This window comes from Heptranchias perlo, chromosome 25, assembly GCF_035084215.1.
Source record: "Heptranchias perlo isolate sHepPer1 chromosome 25, sHepPer1.hap1, whole genome shotgun sequence".
NCBI lineage: Eukaryota > Metazoa > Chordata > Chondrichthyes > Hexanchiformes > Hexanchidae > Heptranchias > Heptranchias perlo.
The window spans coordinates 22,264,712-22,281,958 of NC_090349.1; the positions used below are offsets into that span (position 1 = coordinate 22,264,712).

General features: G+C 45.6%; 2 protein-coding genes across 2 annotated transcripts in view; one reads left to right on the forward strand and one right to left on the reverse strand.

The window, feature by feature from the left end:
• Nucleotides 1-9,088, reverse strand: part of sart3 (spliceosome associated factor 3, U4/U6 recycling protein) — a 39,701-nt gene extending 30,613 nt beyond the window's left edge. Inside the window, exons 1-5 of the mRNA XM_068005743.1 lie at nucleotides 8,927-9,088; nucleotides 6,117-6,243; nucleotides 5,654-5,758; nucleotides 2,699-2,883; nucleotides 1,213-1,318 (exon numbers count right to left, since the gene is read on the reverse strand). Coding sequence (XP_067861844.1) covers nucleotides 1,213-1,318; nucleotides 2,699-2,883; nucleotides 5,654-5,758; nucleotides 6,117-6,243; nucleotides 8,927-9,067 — 664 coding nt within the window. The 5' untranslated portion in view covers nucleotides 9,068-9,088. The remainder of the gene's footprint in view (nucleotides 1-1,212; nucleotides 1,319-2,698; nucleotides 2,884-5,653; nucleotides 5,759-6,116; nucleotides 6,244-8,926) is intronic.
• A 4,540-nt stretch (nucleotides 9,089-13,628) lies between these two features.
• Nucleotides 13,629-17,247, forward strand: part of iscua (iron-sulfur cluster assembly enzyme a) — an 18,772-nt gene continuing 15,153 nt past the window's right edge. Inside the window, exon 1 of the mRNA XM_068006354.1 lies at nucleotides 13,629-13,716. Within this exon, the coding sequence (XP_067862455.1) occupies nucleotides 13,629-13,716 (88 nt within the window). The remainder of the gene's footprint in view (nucleotides 13,717-17,247) is intronic.

Sequence of the window (17,247 nt, forward strand, 5' to 3'; positions counted from 1 at the left end):
AACCCCACAACATCAAAGCGCATTAATTTAGAATGATTAATGTGCATTTATTTACATTTCCCTATTTTAATTCATTTTCATCATCTTGCCCATATACTGAACCTCTCTCAGTAAAGAAAGCACAACAATCTAGGCCCTAGGTTTCTGCATGGTGCCTACTATATCATTCCATGAAGACCTCCAGGTGTTGTAACTTCAGCCAGTAACAGGCAGTTGCTCCCAAAATAAAGAGTTCTTAATCTTCCAGCCCTGCCAAAAACTAGTGCAGCTCACACAGGTGGGGCCATGGTGCTGAACTGTCACCTGGGAACGTAGTGAAGCTTGAAACATTAGCAAGCAGTCGATGAAACCTGCCTAACAATCCTACACATCATGGACATGTGGGTAGAAATCCCACCAGGAGATCCTCCGATCGGCTTACCCAATGCTTCAGGTGACTGAAAATAAACGAAGTGGGGGAAATGTATAACAAAAAACAGCTTCAAATAATGAGAGAGGCTCCAGTCTCTGACTCCATATGTATATATGAAACACATACTCCTCCTCAACACATTTTCTTTTAATATAGGATCACTTGACCAAGGTACCAGTGGGTAGCCCAGCAAAGAAATCAGAGGGGAAGGGAGGGGAGGGCAAAACTAGCAGGAAAAAAAAGCAAAAAAAGTCTCCTGTCAAAGTGAGGTGGTTGTCAACAAGCTTGGGAACCATTTCTAGAGGGTTTGATTGCAAGAGGTTTATTTTAAGCAACTCACTGGGGAGGTCACATTTGCAATATATTGTAAGTAATTTTGGGCACCTTCAAAACAACATTGAAAAGGGTCTATTAATAGTGAGAGGAGGACTTTGGAACTCAAGAACTAAATTTAAGGACAGGCAGTCACAACTTGTGGAAAAATGATTGCCAGGGAACAAATTAAATGTCTTTGATGAATTATGTGGATACTGCAAATGGAACAAGACTACTTAACTTTCTTGGAAGTCTAACCAATGGTTAATCAATCTGAAGAATATAAGTTGGGAAGAGTGCACACATACAATTTTCAAATGGTCTGTTAGATGCAATGGGCTTGGTGGGCATTTATGCACATGTTCCAATTATGAAAGATTTACAATTGCCCGTCTAACACCTACCCAACGCAAAACAAATCCAGCACGACTCCCATATTTCCCATAGATGTAGGTATAGCCATATGTAAACTCAAAGCACCTTACCAAGCAAAGGGACACCCAGCTGCCTCTTGAAGAGTGTGTGTATTCGGTCAAGTTGTGCATTCGTCATCTCCTGCTGTTCCGGAGTCAAAATGCTGCCAGCTAAAGGCTGATGGAAGGAACACATGTTTAATTAATGTCAATTATTGAATTTGAAATTGAGGAACTGATTTGAACATTCCAGAATACGCCAGTCCTCTTAAACATTTTGACTGCAAGTAAATAATCTAAAATTTCACTTCAACTGGGAGAACATTTCAAAATTTGACAGATACTAGAAGACTGAAGCATTCTGCATATTGCACTATGGTACCTCCATAGCCCAGTAATAACTGCTCCTTCCTCAAACACCTACAAACATTTCCTTTGTATAATTATATAATGAAACATCAGGTATATTTCAGTTTAATATTTTCTAATTCAACGAGGTAAAGGATATGAAACTGGACTAGCTACACCCACAGACTTCAGCGACAATTATTAATCTGAAGCTCAAATACTATTGCTCATTCCAAACCTGCAAATTCACATCAACTGTAAGTTGCACCACAATCATACTGAATATCAACACCAAAATCCTACAATTATTCACGGCCTCCACAGTTCTGTTAAAAACTCCCACTATGCGACACTGGCCAAGGCTCCATTGCAAGTGATAGGCAACAAGTTTGTGTAAATGCCTGAACAAAATCCCATTCCCTTTTCTCCACTGAAGGAAAATTCAAAATCGCTGCCTGGCTGATGAATTAAGCAGATATTGCACCAATAGTGTAAAATCAAGATTTAAATGATGCCACTGACCAGAGAACATTCTTTCATTAATGGGACCTGGATTCAAGTCTAATGCAGGCTTTGGGGTAAAAGTCTCCTGTCTATCAGGGGAAAGAGCAGGGGAATGGAATTAATTAGATAGCTCTGTCAAAGAGCCAGCACAGGCACGATGGGCCGAATGGCCTCCTCCTGTGCTGTAACTACTAGGAAACTATGATACTATCAGCTACAAAATTTCCAAGTGAAATGAGTTTGAGCCATCTCAACCCAGTTCCTAATCAATGCAGGTCTGCAGCACAAAACAGTCCATAATTTGGCATTAAATTCTCACTTTCAGGCTTTGAGGTTACAGTTAAAGCTCATTTTTCAGGCAGAGTAGGAAATGCTTTGTCCCACATCTAACTCATGCTATAGCTGAACTAGGAGTTGATGCTGAAAATGGAAGCTATGCCACTCCCCAGTATTGACATCACTCCCACCAAGCACAAAAAAAGTCTGTGCTCAACCAGAATGCAATAGTTAGAGAAACTTCAGTTTAATAGGCTTTAACAGATCAATGAAAAGTAACAAAGCAATGCTTACAATCCTGTATATTCTACGCCACTACCCAATTATTTATGACTGGTTTGCATCTAGCTCCATGAAACACACATCCTTCACAGGTTTACCATTTGTTTACATTCCCTATTATGTTAATCTAGCGTCATCATTCCCTTACCTGTAAGGTTCCTAAAATAGCATTTTCAAACTCTCTAAAGGCCTCCCAGATTGCTGCTCCTTTTGTCATATGTAATCCAACAGCAGTTAAGGCTCGATCAAATATTCCACGAGCTCGCTCAATACCACCCTGCTGTCCAATCCCGCCAATGGAGTACTGGGCATATTCCAGCCATATCTCAGGACCTGTATTTAAAATGTTAACAGTAATGTATGTCAAAACAGAATGAAAATTAGTGCATGTATTCTTACAATCCAAGCCTCAGTTATTAACCAGGTACTCTCATTAAGAGGGTTTTTCCATTAAAACTTTGAACACATAACAAATCTGGCTTCTAGCAGGCATATGGGAAGTGGGGGGGGGGGGAAATGTCCCCTTCACATATAGCAGCCCACACAACTGTTTTCAAATCTGAAACTTCACAACTGTAGTAAAACTTATTCCCACTGGACAGAATGTGGCTTCTTGGACAGACCCCAAAACCTGGTCACTGCTGACTCCACTGTGAGACAATCTGCGTGTAAAAGTGCACTTAGGCCCTAAAATTATGTTGTGGGATAATTGTTTACAAATGCTCATTCAAGCTCTTCTGGAACTGCTCTCTACTATTTTAGCAGAGGCGTTAACCCAATTATTTTAAACAGGTCAACACCTTACCTAAAATACTGGAGAGGAACTTTAGACAAACACGTTAAGCATTTGTATGGTAGTATCACATGTTATTATTTCAGGGCCTGTGTGTTTATTGACTCCTTAGATATGGGAGTGGCACCAAAGTACTGGAGGATTGCAAATGTTACGCCCCTGTTCAAAAAAAGGGGAGAGGGATAAACCCGGCAACTTCAGGCCAATCAGCCTAACATTGGTGGTGGGGAAACTTTTAGAGATAATAATCTGGGACAAGATTAATTGGCACACGAAAAGATATGGTTTAATAAATGAAAGCCAACATGGATTTGTCAAAGGCAAATCGTGTTTGACTAATTTGATTGAGATCTTTGACGAAGTAACGGAAAGGGCTGATGAAGGTGGTGTGGTTGATATGGACTTTCAAAAGGCGTTTGATAAAGTACCACATAATAGACTTGTTAGAAAAATTGAAGCCCATGGGATTAAAGGGGTAGTGGCTGACTGGATACGAAATTGGCTCAGGGACAGAAAAGTGAGTCGTGGTGAACGGTTATTTTTCAGACTAGAGGGAAATGTGCCATGGTGTGCCCCAGGGGTTGGTGTTGGAACCACTGCTCTTTTTGATGTATATTAATGAGCTGGACTCGAGTATACAGGGCACAGTTTTGAAGTTTGCAGATGACACAAAACTCTGAAATGTAGTAAACAGCGAAGAGGATAGTAACAGACTTCAGGAGGACATAGATTGACTGGTGAAATGGGCAGATACACGTCAGATGAAATTTAATGCAGAAAAGTGTGAAGTGATTCATTTTGGTAGGAAGAATGCAGAGAGGCAATAAAACCAAACGGTGCAATTTTAAAGGAGGTGCAGGAACAGAATGACCTGGGGGTGTATGTACACAAGTCTTTGAAGGGCAAGTTGAGAAGGCTGTTAAAAAGGCATACGGGATCCTTGGCTTTATAAATACAGGCATAGATTACAAAAGCAAGGAAGTTATGCTAAACCTTTATGAAACACTGGTTCGGCCCCAGCTGGAGTATGATGGCCAATTCTGGGCACCACCCTTTCAGAAGGATGTCAAGGCCTTAAGAGACAGTGCAGAGGAGATTTACTAGAATGGTACCAAGGATGAAAGACTTCAGTTACATAGAGAGACTAGAGAAACTGGAGTTGTTCTCCTTGGAGCAGAGAAAGTCAAGGGGAGATTTGATAGAGGTGTTCAAAATCATAAAGGATTTTGGTTGAGTAAATGAGAAACTTGTTTCCATTGGCAATGGGGTCAGTAACCAGAGGACACAGATTCAAGGCAATTGGCAAAAAGAAGCAGAGGCGACATGATGGAAAAAAAAATTACGCAGCGAGTTGTTATGATCTGGAATGCATTGCCTGAAAGGGTGGTGGATGCAGATGCAATATTAACTTTCAAAAGGGAATTGGATAAATACTTAAAGGGAAAAATTTACAGGGATATGGGGAAAGAGCAGGGAAATGGGACTAATTGATAGCTCTTTCAAAGAGCTGGCATAGGTACAGTGGGCCGAATGGCCTCCTCCTGTGCTGTAACATTCTATGATTCTGCAGTGTTCTGCAGTGGAGTCAACTATGCTCCATTTTGGAGTTTATCCAAAAGTCTTCTTTCTGTCCAGTGGAATGAGTTTTAATGTAGTATAATGTCAGGACTTTCAAGAATGAGAAATGGTGGCAAAGGGACTAACAATGATTGGGAATCTACTCATGGAGCTTCCTTTTCAGCTTTGACAAGGTAAGTGCCGATTACCTGGAGACCAATTTTATCAGTATCTGCAGATTCTGCAGTTTAGCAAACTTAAACGTTCGTGCGTGTAATGGAGAACATGACATCACGGTGTCTACAATGGATTCTAATATGGGGAGCTACACCATGCTGTGGTACTGTGCCATCACCCCCGGTTACATGAAATATTTGATCACTTATCTGCTTTAACCGACATGGGTTTTTCATTTCCCAGTTAACTAGCGCCAAATTTAAAGCTAGGCTGATCCAACAAAGGAGAGCGAACGTTCAGGACAGCCTAATTTTGGCCCTAAATTCAAAACTATATTGTGCCTGGAAGTAATTTCCATTAACACATTAATAATTTTATAAACCCCAATGTCTCCTCCCTTCTCCCCCACCTCATTTCACTGGGAATGGCAGGCAGGACCAACTCTGTGCTCAGCCAACAGGTGCGAGCTTGCTGCAAGGCAACAGGGAGGGTGTTTGGTTTGATCAAAGGAATCTGTAGTTGCTCATTGTTGGGACTCATGCACAAAGCTAAAGGGTAAAGAATAGAGGAACTTACAAATATAATCTTTGATAGCCTTCTCAAACAGCTCATAAACTTTCTCCCTGTCAGATGCTTCTTCTGCCATTCGAATCTCATCCTTCAGCCAGTCCAGCCAAAGCTCTGCAAAACACAATCACAATAGCTTATTTTCTTAGTATTCCCATTACAACAGAACCAGAAACTTCAAACAAAATTATTCATTACGAACAAGGTCTTTGGCTATGTGACGTCAACATCAAAATCTCAGAAATTCTACACCTGCAGAGGGTATTCTCATACAAGAGTCTCCAGAAATCAGACAACAGAATGTAGAAATGAAAGAACAGAGTTCTCTACAATAGAGACTTTGTGAAAATGGATTGATTCTTCAAACCAGCAGGCTGGACACAAATACGTTACAAAATTTGGTCCACTTTAAAAATATTACAATAACCCAGGTTTCAGCTAAAGGCTTAGTTGTCTGTATTTATAATCTTACCTTCAGTAAGCGGAAAAAGTTCGCTCATCTTCTGTCGAGCACACCGCAATTTCACCAGCTCTCCCTCCTGACGCAGCAATTTAATCAGATCCACGTGACAGTTGTAGTCATAGGCGCTAATGGAAAGCTAAAAAGAACAAAGCACACATCACTGCTGCCCCCATGCCAATGCTACCAGCATGTGTCCTAAAGATTAGTCACACGTGTCAATTCACTTAACAGTGTAATAGCTGATCAGTTACCTATAAATCTAGAATTTTTTGATATTTAAATTGTCACCCATATCAGATCAAGATAGATGTCTGTTCTGTTTATGGCAAAACAATTTCTCAGATTGGAGGGAAGTATACAGTGTTGTTCCCCAGGGGTCAGTATTAGGACCACTGCTTTTTTTGATATATATTAATGACCTCGACTTGGGTATAGAGGGTGTAATTTCAAAGTTTGCAGATGACACGAAACTCGGAAATGTAGTAAACAATGTCGAGGATAGTATCAGACTTCAGCAGGACATAGACAGACTGGTGAAATGGGCAGACACATGGCAGATGAAATTTAATGCAGAGAAGTGGGAAGTGATACATTTTGGTAGGAAGAACGAGAAGAGGCAATATAAACTAAATGGTGCAATTTTAATGGGGGTGCAGGAACAGAGAGACCTGGGAGTGCACATACACAAATCTATGAAGGTGGAAGGACAAGTTGAGAAGGCGGTTAAAAAAGCAAATGGGACCCTGGGCTTTATTAATAGAGGCATAGAGTACAAAAGCAAGGAAGTTATGCTAAACCTTTGTAAAACACTGGTTAGGCCCCAGCTGGAGTATTGTGTTCAATTCTGGGCACCACACTTTAGGAAGGATATCAAGGCCTTAGAGAGGGTGCAGAAGAAATTTACCAGAATGTTACCAGAGATGAGGGACTTCAGTTATGTGGAGAGTTTGGAGAAGCTGGCGTTGTTCTCCTTAGAACGGAGAAGGTTAAAGGGAGATTTGATAGAGGTGTTCAAAATCATCAACGGTTTTGATAGAGTAAATAAGGAGAAACTGTTTCCCGTGGCGTAACCAGAGGACACAGATTTAAGGTGATCAGCAAAAGAACCAGAGGCTACATGTGGAAACATTTTTTTACGCCACGAGTTGTAATGATCTGGAATGCACTGCCTGAGATAGCTTGTGGATGCAGATTCAATAGTAACTTTCAAAAGGGAATTGGATAAATACTTAAATGGGAAAAATTTACAAGGCTATGGGGAAAGAGCGGGGTGATTGGATAGCTCTTTCAAAGAGCCAGCACAGGCACGATGGGCCGAATGGCCTCCTCCTGTGCTGATACTATGAAATCATGTAATTTGCCCCAATTAGCCACATGAAGTACCAGCATAAAGCTTCCTGACCAATGGTTTAAGGAGTATAAAGCCATGCAAGGACATAAAAAAAAAAATCAAGAATAAAATGTTTTAAACAAATGAACAGAAGTGTTTAAAAAGACTCCTGTGGCATTATTCAGTGTCAAATGATACACTATTTTGCAATCACAGGACTGTCATACCATGTAATGCACAATGTATTATTGCACAAAGGTGGCGCTGTGTTGCTTTAAGGGCACAAAGTCTAAGTTATTAAGTAAACTCAGGATCAGCTCAATCAGAGTTAATTGTTTTTTTTGGTCAAGGATCTTTGCACATGGGAAGTTAGTTGCAAGTTTCAGAATGCAGGTTAGAAACATCCAGCATTAAGTGACTGGCTTTCTTTCTCTTTTTTGTAAGTGTAATTGTTAAAGATCAAAGGGTATAGCCATTCTTGACTCCTTGTGTCCACAAGGTATCTTCAGTTTAGTACACTGCATATGATTGACCTTTTCATTTTTTCAATGGTTCCTTTTTAACACTTGGCAGAAAATAAGTTTTTATATAAACAAGAGTGACAAGAGAAACATTCAATTTATTATAAATAGTAACTACAAACATTTGCATCTTTCCTGTGTCTTTTTGCTTCTATATAGTAATCTTATTTATACATAAAGTGGTCTGGTCCACAGGAAGGGGGCAGAAAAACTTAGTAATTACCATGATCGGACTTATTATTGCACCTGGGCTATGCTAACTTAAGTTCCCTACACAGATAGTTTTAGACAGAAGGCTAAATGTGTTTAACGAAGTTATGAAGTTTTAAGATGAATGTTTTTAAACAATAATAAATGAAATTAATTATTAAGACATATTACTGTCTCTAGCTTTATGAATCTGTTAAAAGGATAAGGAAGGAATTATCCTAACAGACACTCCTAGATTTTTTGGAACTATTCAACGTCCGAAATTTCTGAGCATTGATTTTAGTGGAGATCAAGACCATCACAGGCTTAACAAATGGCCATAGGCTTATTACTGTGATGAGCCACTTGCTTCAAATTCTTCTCGATCTCTTTTGTATGCAGCTAGAAGCTACATTCCACTTTCAATGTTGGGCATAGTTGCCTTGGCGCTCTGTATGATAGAACAGTCAGAAAATTATGTTCTCTCTCCAGATGAGCGACGGCAATTTGCGATATTATTCGTTCTTTGGTTGATGAATCCTGACCAAGAGGTCCTCGGGGGATCCTTTGGTCTGAGTAGGTTCTGTTTCGCACCTTATGGTAATTACCCACAGGCTTCTAATCTATTGAAATGTTTTGTTTTATTTTTTTTTCCTCCTCGGAGGAGTGGGGAAAGGGGGCGGGGGAGGAAGGGATGGAGTTTTAAAAGCCGCGGGCTCCGGGCCTCCCTCCTGCTCACGCGGTGTTGTTTATTTTTCCTGCCCGAGGCCGCGCCGCACCTGCTCTTCCAACCGCTGGATTTCTGCCTCATTTTCTTGCTCATCCTCCGAAGAGTCTTCCATTTCCTCCTCCGAGTCGCCCCCGGTTTCAAGCTCTAGCTCTTCGGCCTCACTCGACCGCCTCCTCCCGCTATCCGCCATCTTGGAAACCAATGTGGGGAAAGTCCGTGGCGCTGGATTCAAATGGGACAATTTCACATCCCTAAAACGCTTCTGCCTCTCATTGAACTCTTCCTTATTTTATCCGAAGCTTTAAAATGAAGTAGAAGTCCACATATTGCAGCATACATTGAGTTAAACATATTATTATGGAGAGAATAGGGGAAATAAAGAGGGCTAATAAAGACGTCATAACAACGCGACTTTTGTTTATTGGGCTTTCATTAAGCGAACGATTGAACATGACGATTATAGATCTCGGAGTCCAGATGTTGTGTTTGTCAAGAGTCGCCATTGTAAGGGCGCGGTGCTGTTGCGCATTGCCCCAGATATGATCATCGTATATGTTGTGGAAAGTGAGGTACTGCCGTCGACCTCCTTATTACGGTGCTTGGAAGTGCACGGCAGGTTGGTCAGAATTGACCACGGTCTTGTACACACATCCTTAACCTGTCGTTTTGCGGACGGACCTGACGTGTACTTCTAGCATATTTTTCTTTCTGTTTCCTGCATTCTCTTTTTAAAATTACTGACTTTCATACATTTTATGTTTTTAATGTGAAAACAGAAAGTTCTTGCCTCAAAACAGATGTGAATATCACACGTGACCACCCAAAGCTAAGCAAGACTTGAACCTGCAGAACTATGGTACCATTGTAGTATCATAGTAGGTCCGGTACAAGAGGAGGCCATTCGGCCCATCGTACCAGTGCCTGCTCTTTGAAAGAGCTGTCCAATTAGTCCTAATCCTCTCAGGAGAAAGAAATAGAATTGACTTTTCAGGTCAAAGACCTTTCGTCAGAGTTCTGACGAAAGGTCTTTAACCTGAAACATTACCTCTTCCATTCTCCACAGATGCTGCCTGACCCTCTGAGTATTTACAGCATTTTCTGTTTTTATTTCAGATTTCCAGCATCCACAATATTTTGCTTTTGAGTCCTAATCCCCTGCTCTTTCCCCATAGCCCTGTAAATTTTTACCCTTCAAGTATTTATCCAATTCCTTTTTGAAAGTTACCATTGAATTTACTTCCACCACCTTTTCAGGCAGTGCATTCCAGATCATTACGGTTACTGACCCTTCTGCCAGTGGAAATAGTTTCTCCTTATTTACTCTTATCAAAACCATTTGTGATTTTGAACACCTCTATCAAATCTCCGCTTAACCTTCTCTGCTCTAAGGAGAACAACCTCAGCTTCTCCAACCTCTCCACATAACTGAAGTCACTCATCCCTGGTAACATTCTAGTCAATCTCTTCTGCACCCTCTCTAAGGCCGTGACATCCTTCCTAAAGTATGGTGTCCAGATATTCCAGCTGGGGCCTAACCAGTATTTTATAAATGTTTAGCATAACTTCCTTGCTTTTGTGCCTGTTTCTATGCCTCTATTAATATATTGTAAACAATTTTACAACACCAAGTTATAGTCCAGCAATTTTATTTTAAATTCACAAGCTTTCGGAGATTTTCTCCTTCCTCAGGCAAATGTTTCAAGAGCTCCTTGAAGCCTACGCATTTATACATATAGAACAATACATGGTGTTTACAGACTGCCCCTGCAACTGCCCGTTGCCAAGGCAATCACCGTGTTCAGACAGAGAGGTGTCACCTGCAGAACCCCCGAATACACATTCAACAAAAAAACAAACAGGGAAAAAAAACAGAGAAAAAAAACACAGAGAGAGGCAGAAACATCCGGAAGGCAGAGAGAGCCAGCAAATGACCCATTATATTAAAAACAGATAACATTTGTTCGATGGTGGGGTAACGTGTAGCGTGACATGAACCCAAGATCCCGGTTGAGGCCGTCCTCATGGGTGCGGAACTTGGCTATCAATTTCTGCTCGACGATTTTGCGTTGTCGTGTGTCTCGAAGGCCGCCTTGGAGTACGCTTACCCGAAGGTCGGTGGATGAATGTCCATGACTGCTGAAGTGTTCCCCGACAACGCAAAATCGTCGAGCAGAAATTGATAGCCAAGTTCCGCACCCATGAGGACGGCCTCAACCGGGATCTTGGGTTCATGTCACGCTACACGTTACCCCACCATCGAACAAATGTTATCTGTTTTTAATATAATGGGTCATTTGCTGGCTCTCTCTGCCTTCCGGATGTTTCTGCCTCTCTCTGTGTTTTTTTTCTCTGTTTTTTTTCCCTGTTTGTTTTTTTGTTGAATGTGTATTCGGGGGTTCTGCAGGTGACACCTCTCTGTCTGAACACGGTGATTGCCTTGGCAACGGGCAGTTGCAGGGGCAGTCTGTAAACACCATGTATTGTTCTATATGTATAAATGCGTAGGCTTCAAGGAGCTCTTGAAACATTTGCCTGAGGAAGGAGAAAATCTCCGAAAGCTTGTGAATTTAAAATAAAATTGCTGGACTATAACTTGGTGTTGTAAAATTGTTTACAATTGTCAACCCCAGTCCATCACCGGCATCTCCACATCTATTAATATAGCCCAGGATCCCATATGCTTTTTTAACCGCCTTCTCAACTTGTCCTGCCACCTTCAAAGATTTGTGTCTTTCTATTCCTGCACACCCTTTAAAATTGTACCATTTAGTTTATATTGCCTCTCTTCATTCTTCCTACCAAAATGAATCACTTCACAATTCTCTGCCATTCACCAGTTTGTCTATGTCCTCCACATTGTCTACTACATTTCCACATTTTGTGTCACCTGCAAACTTTGAAATTACACCCCTGTACCCAAGTCCAGGTCATTAATATTTATCAAAAAGAGCAGTGGTCCACTACTGACCCCTGGGAAACACCACTGTATACTTCCCTCCAGTCTGAAAAACAACCTTTCACCACTACTCTTGTCCCTTGGCTAATTTTGTCTCTACGCTGCCACTGTTCCTTTAATTCGAAGGGCTTTAATTTTGCTAACGAGTCTATTATGTGGTACTTTATCAAATGCCTTTTGAAAGTCCATATACAATACCCTCATTAACTATGTCCATTACTTTATCAAAGAACTCAATTAAGTTCGTCAAACACGATTTTCCTTTAACAAATCTGTGCTGACTTGCATTTATAAACCCATACTTATCCTAGTGCCATTTAATTTTGTCCCGGATTATTGTCTCTAAAAGTTTCTCCACCACAGACATTAGGCTGACTGGCATGTAATTGCCGGGTTTATCCTTTTCCACTTTTTTGAACAGGCGTGACATTTGCAATCCTCCAGTCCTCCGGCACCGTCCCCATATCTAAGGAGGATTGGAAGATTGTGGCCAGAACATCCACAATTTCCACCCTTACCTAGGATGCATCCCATCTGGACGGGTTGACTTTTCTACTTTGAGTACTGCCAATCTTTTAAGCACCTCTTTATCTATTTTTATCCTATCCAATATCACTACCACCTCCTCTTTTACTGCTGCAATGGCAGCATTCTCTTTAGTGAGGATTGATGAGAAGTATTCATTTAGTACCTCAGCTATACCCTCTGCCTCCACAAGAAGATCTCTTTTGTCCCTAATCGGTCCCAACCTTCCTTTGACTACCCTTTTACTATTTATATGTTTATGAAAGACTTTTGGGTTCCCTTTTATGTTAGACGCTAATCTATTCTCATACTCTCTCTTTGCCCCTCTTATTCCCTTTTTTAGATCTCCTCTGTACTTTCTGTGTTCAGCCTGGTTCCCTACTGTATTATGAACCTTACATTCATCATAAGCCTCCTTTTTCTGTTTCATTTTAATCTCTGTATCTTTAGTTATCCAGGGAGCTCTAGCTTTGGATGCCCTTCCTTTCCCGCTCTTGGAATGTGTCTACTCTGTACCCGAACCAACTCCTCCTTGAAGGCCTCCCATTGTTCAATTACTGTTTTGCCTGCCAATTTTTGATTCCAATCCACCTGGGCAAGATCCCTTTTTAACTCACTGAAATTAGCCCTCCTCCAGTTAAGTATTTTCACATTTGATTGTTCCTTGTCGTTTTCCATAACTATTCTAAACCTAACTAATTATACATCAAAAAAACTGCAAGATGCTGGAAATCTGAAACAAAAGCAGAAAATGTTGGAAATACAAAGTCAGTCAGTATCCCACGTGAAACATTGACCTCCTCTCTTTACAGATGCCGACTGGCCTGCAATATATTTCCAGCATTTTCTGTTTATATTTCAGATTTCCAGCATCTGCAGTATTTTTGCTTCCCATTGAATTCCAGCACTTAAATTTGTTTTTATATCGTTATCAAATTACTGGTTCTTTCTAAGATAGTAACTATAATTTATTACTCCTTGGTTTTATCATGTGGAAGGTGCAGCAAGACAACTTCGCACCTGGACATTTGGGGCAAGCGACTCAAGCCTGTTACTCAACAACACAATTTCAATGTGCGAATCCCGGCCCAAACTCAGTGCAACACTTGTCGGTTCAGCGCGTGCTGGGGTTTCTATGGTAATTGGGGTGCTGACGTCATCGCGCAAGAGGCGGGCTCAGGTGGTCATCGACGTCTGACGTTAGATAATCGGAGGGCGTGTGACGCAGTTAGTTGTGGCGTTCCTTCAGTCTGCGGTCGTGTGACTGGCGATGGTGATGGCGGGTGTAATTCCCCGGCCGCTGCTGCGGGGGCTGGGTGTTAGGCGCGAGTGCCGCTGCAGTGCGGCTTATCACAAGAAGGGTAAGCGGGGGGCGGCTGCGGCGGGAGTTTGGAGAAACGAGGGCCCTGCGCCCACTGCGGAGATGCGCAGTTTTTTATTGCGTTGGGGTTTAATCTCTGGGCTTCCCCCTCCCTCCACCTCTCTCTCTCTCTCTCTCCTCCCCTCCTCCACCTCTCTCTCTCTCTCTCTCCCTCCCCTCCCTCCACCTCTCTCTCGGTCCTCCCCTCCCTCCACCTCTCTCTCTCTCTCTCTCCTCCCCTCCCTCCAACTCTCGATCTCTCCTCCCCTCCCTCCACCTCTCTCTCTCTCTCTCTCCTCCCCTCCCTCCACCTCTCTCTCTCTCTCGCTCCTCCCTCCCTCCACCTCGTCTCGCTCTCTCTCTCTCTCCTCCCCTCCCTCCACCTCTCTCTCTCGCCCTCCCCTCCCTCCACCTCTCTCTCTCTTCCTCCCCTCCCTCCACCCCTCTCTCTCTCTCTCTCCTCCCTCCCTCCACCTGCTCTCTCTCTCTCTCTCGCTCCTCCCCTCCTCCACCTCTCTCTCTCTCCTCCCCTCCCTCCACCTCTCTCTCTCTCCTCCCCTCCCTCCACCTCTCTCTCTCTCCTCCCCTCCCTCCACCGCTCTCTCTCGCCTGCCCCTCCCTCGCACCTCTCTCTCTCTCCTCCCCTCCCTCCACCTCTCTCTCTCTCTCCTCCCCTCCCTCCACCTCTCTCTCTCTCTCCTCCCTCCCTCCTCACCTCTCTCTCTCTGCTCTCTCCTCCCTCCCTCCACCTCTCTCTCTCTCTCTCTCCTCCCCTCCCTCCACCTCTCTCTCTCTCCTCCCCTCCCTCCACCTCTCTCTCTCTCCTCCCTCCCTCCACCTCTCTCTCTCTCTCTCTCCTCCCCTCCCTCCACCTCTCTCTCTCTCTCTCCCGTCCTCCCTCCCTCCACCTCTCTCTCTCTCTCTCGTCCTCCCCTCCCTCCACCTCTCTCTCTCTCTCTCCTCCCCTCCCTCCACCTCTCTCTCTCTCTCTCTCTCCTCCCCTCCCTCCACCTCTCTCTCCTCTCTCTCTCTCCTCCCCTCCCTCCACCTCTCTCTCTCTCCTCCCCTCCCTCACCTCTCTCTCTCTCCGCCCCTCCCTCAACCTCTCTCTCTCTCCTCCCCTCCCTCCACCTCTCTCTCTCTCCTCCCCTCCCTCCACCTCTCTCTCTCTCCTCCCCTCCCTCCACCTCTCTCTCTCCTCCTCCCCTCCCTCCACCTCTCTCTCTCTCCTCCCCTCCCTCCACCTCTCTCTCTCCTCCCCTCCCTCCACCTCTCTCTCGCTCGAAAGCCTCCCCTCCCTCCACCTCTCTCTCTCCTCCCCTCCCTCCACTCTCTCTCTCTCCTCCCCTCCCTCCACCTCTCTCTCTCTCCTCCCCTCCCTCCACCTCTCTCTCTCTCTCCTCCCTCCCTCCACCTCTCCCTCTCCCTCCCCCTCCATCCACCTCTCTCTCTCTCCTCCCCTGCCCTCCACCTCTCTCTCTCTCTCTCCTCCCCCTCCCTCCACCTCTCTCTCTCTCTCCTCCCCTCCCTCCACCTCTCTCTCTCTCTCCTCGCCCTCCCTCCACCTCTCTCTCTCTCTCCTCCCCTCCCTCCACCTCTCTCTCTCTCTCCTCCCCTCCCTCCACCTCTCTCTCTCTCTCCTCCCTCCTCCACCTCTCTCTCTCTCTCCTCCCCTCCCTCCCCTCCTCTCGTCTCTCTCTCTCTCCTCCCTCCCTCCACCTCTCCTCTCTCTCTCCTCCCCTCCTCCACCTCTCTCTCTCTCTCCTCCCCTCCCTCCACCTCTCTCTCTCTCCTCCCCGCCCTCCACCTCTCTCTCTCTCTCCTCCCCTCCCTCCACCTCTCTCTCTTCTCTCTCCTCGCCTCCCCTCCCTCCACCTCTCTCTCTCTCGTCTCTCTCCTCCCCTCGCCTCCACCTCTCTCTCTCCTCCCCGCCTCCACCTCTCTCTCTCCTCCCCTCCCTCCAAGCCTCCTCTCCTCTCCGACCCCTCCCTCCAACTCGAGAGCGAAGAACGAGCAAGAGCGAGAGAGAGAGAAGAACAGAACGAATACAGAGAGAGAGAGAGAAGAAAAGAAAGAACGAAGCAGCAAGAGAGAGAGAGCAAAGAAAGAAACGCGAGAGAGACGCCACAACGCTCGACTCCGCGCTCGCCAGCCTCCGCTCTCGAGAGAGACGACAGAAGAACAGAATAGAGAGAGACGAAGAACGACGACTAAGAGCCGCGACTCAATAGCAGAGAGAGACGCCGCCAGCCTCTCTCTCTCTCATCCTCCACCCTCGACAGAAGAGCTCTAAGCAGACGAGCGAGAGACAGCCAAGACCTAAGCGAGCGCCGTCCTCCCCTCCCCCACCTCTCTCTCTCTCCTCCCCTCCCTCCTCCTCTCTTCTCTCTCTCCTCCCCTCCACCTCTCTCTCCTCCTTCCCCTCCCTCCACCTCTCTCGTCTCCTCCTCCCCTCCTCCACCTCTCTCTCTCTCTCCTCCTCCTCCTCTCACTCTCTCTCTCTCTCCTCCCCTCCTCCACCTCTCCTCAGTCCTCTCCCTCCCTCCAACTCTCTCTCTCTCTCTCTCTCCGCCCCTCCCTCCGAACTCTCTCTCTCTCTCTCTCCTCCCCTCCCTCCAACTCTCTCTCTCTCTCTCTCTCTCCTCCCCTCCCTCCACCTCTCTCTCTCTCTCCTCCCCTCCCTCCACCTCTCTCTCTCTCTCTCTCTTCCCCTCCCCTCCACTCTCTCTCTCTCTCTCTCGCCCTCCCTCCCTCCATCTCTCTCTCCTCCCCTCCCTGCCACTCTCTCTCTCTCCTCCCCTCCCTCCATCTCTCTCTCCTCCCTCCCTCCACCTCTCTCTCTCTCTCTCCTCCCTCCTCTCTCTCTCTCTCCTCTCCTCCCCTCCCTCCACCTCTCTCTCTCTCGCCTCCCCTCCCTCCACCTCTCTCTCTCTCCTCCCCTCCCTCCACCTCTCTCTCTCTCTCCGCCCCTCCCTCCACCTCTCTCTCTCTCCTCCCCTCCCTCCACCTCTCTCTCTCTCCTCCCCTCCCTCCACCTCTCTCTCTCTCTCTCCTCCCCTCCTCCACCTCTCTCTCTCTCTCCTCCCCTCCCTCCACCTCTCTCTCTCTCTTTCCCTCCCTCCACCTCTCTCTCTCTCTCTTTCCTCCCTCCACCTCTCTCTCTCTCTCCTCCCCTCCCTCCACCTCTCTCTCTCTCTCCTCCCCTCCCTCCACCTCTCTCTCACTCTCCTCCCCTCCCTCCACCTCTCTCTCTCTCCTCCCCTCCCTCCACCTCTCTCTCTCTCTCTCCTCCCCTCCCTCCACCTCTCTCTCTCTCTCTCTCTCTCTCCTCCCCTCCCTCCACCTCTCTCTCTCCTCCCCTCCCTCCACCTCTCTCTCTCTCTCCTCCCCTCCCTCCACCTCTCTCTCACTCTCCTCCCCTCCCTCCACCTCTCTCTCTCTCCTCCCCTCCCTCCACCTCTCTCTCTCTCTTCCCCTCCCTCCACCTCTCTCTCTCTCTCTCTCCTCCCCTCCCTCCACCTCTCTCTCT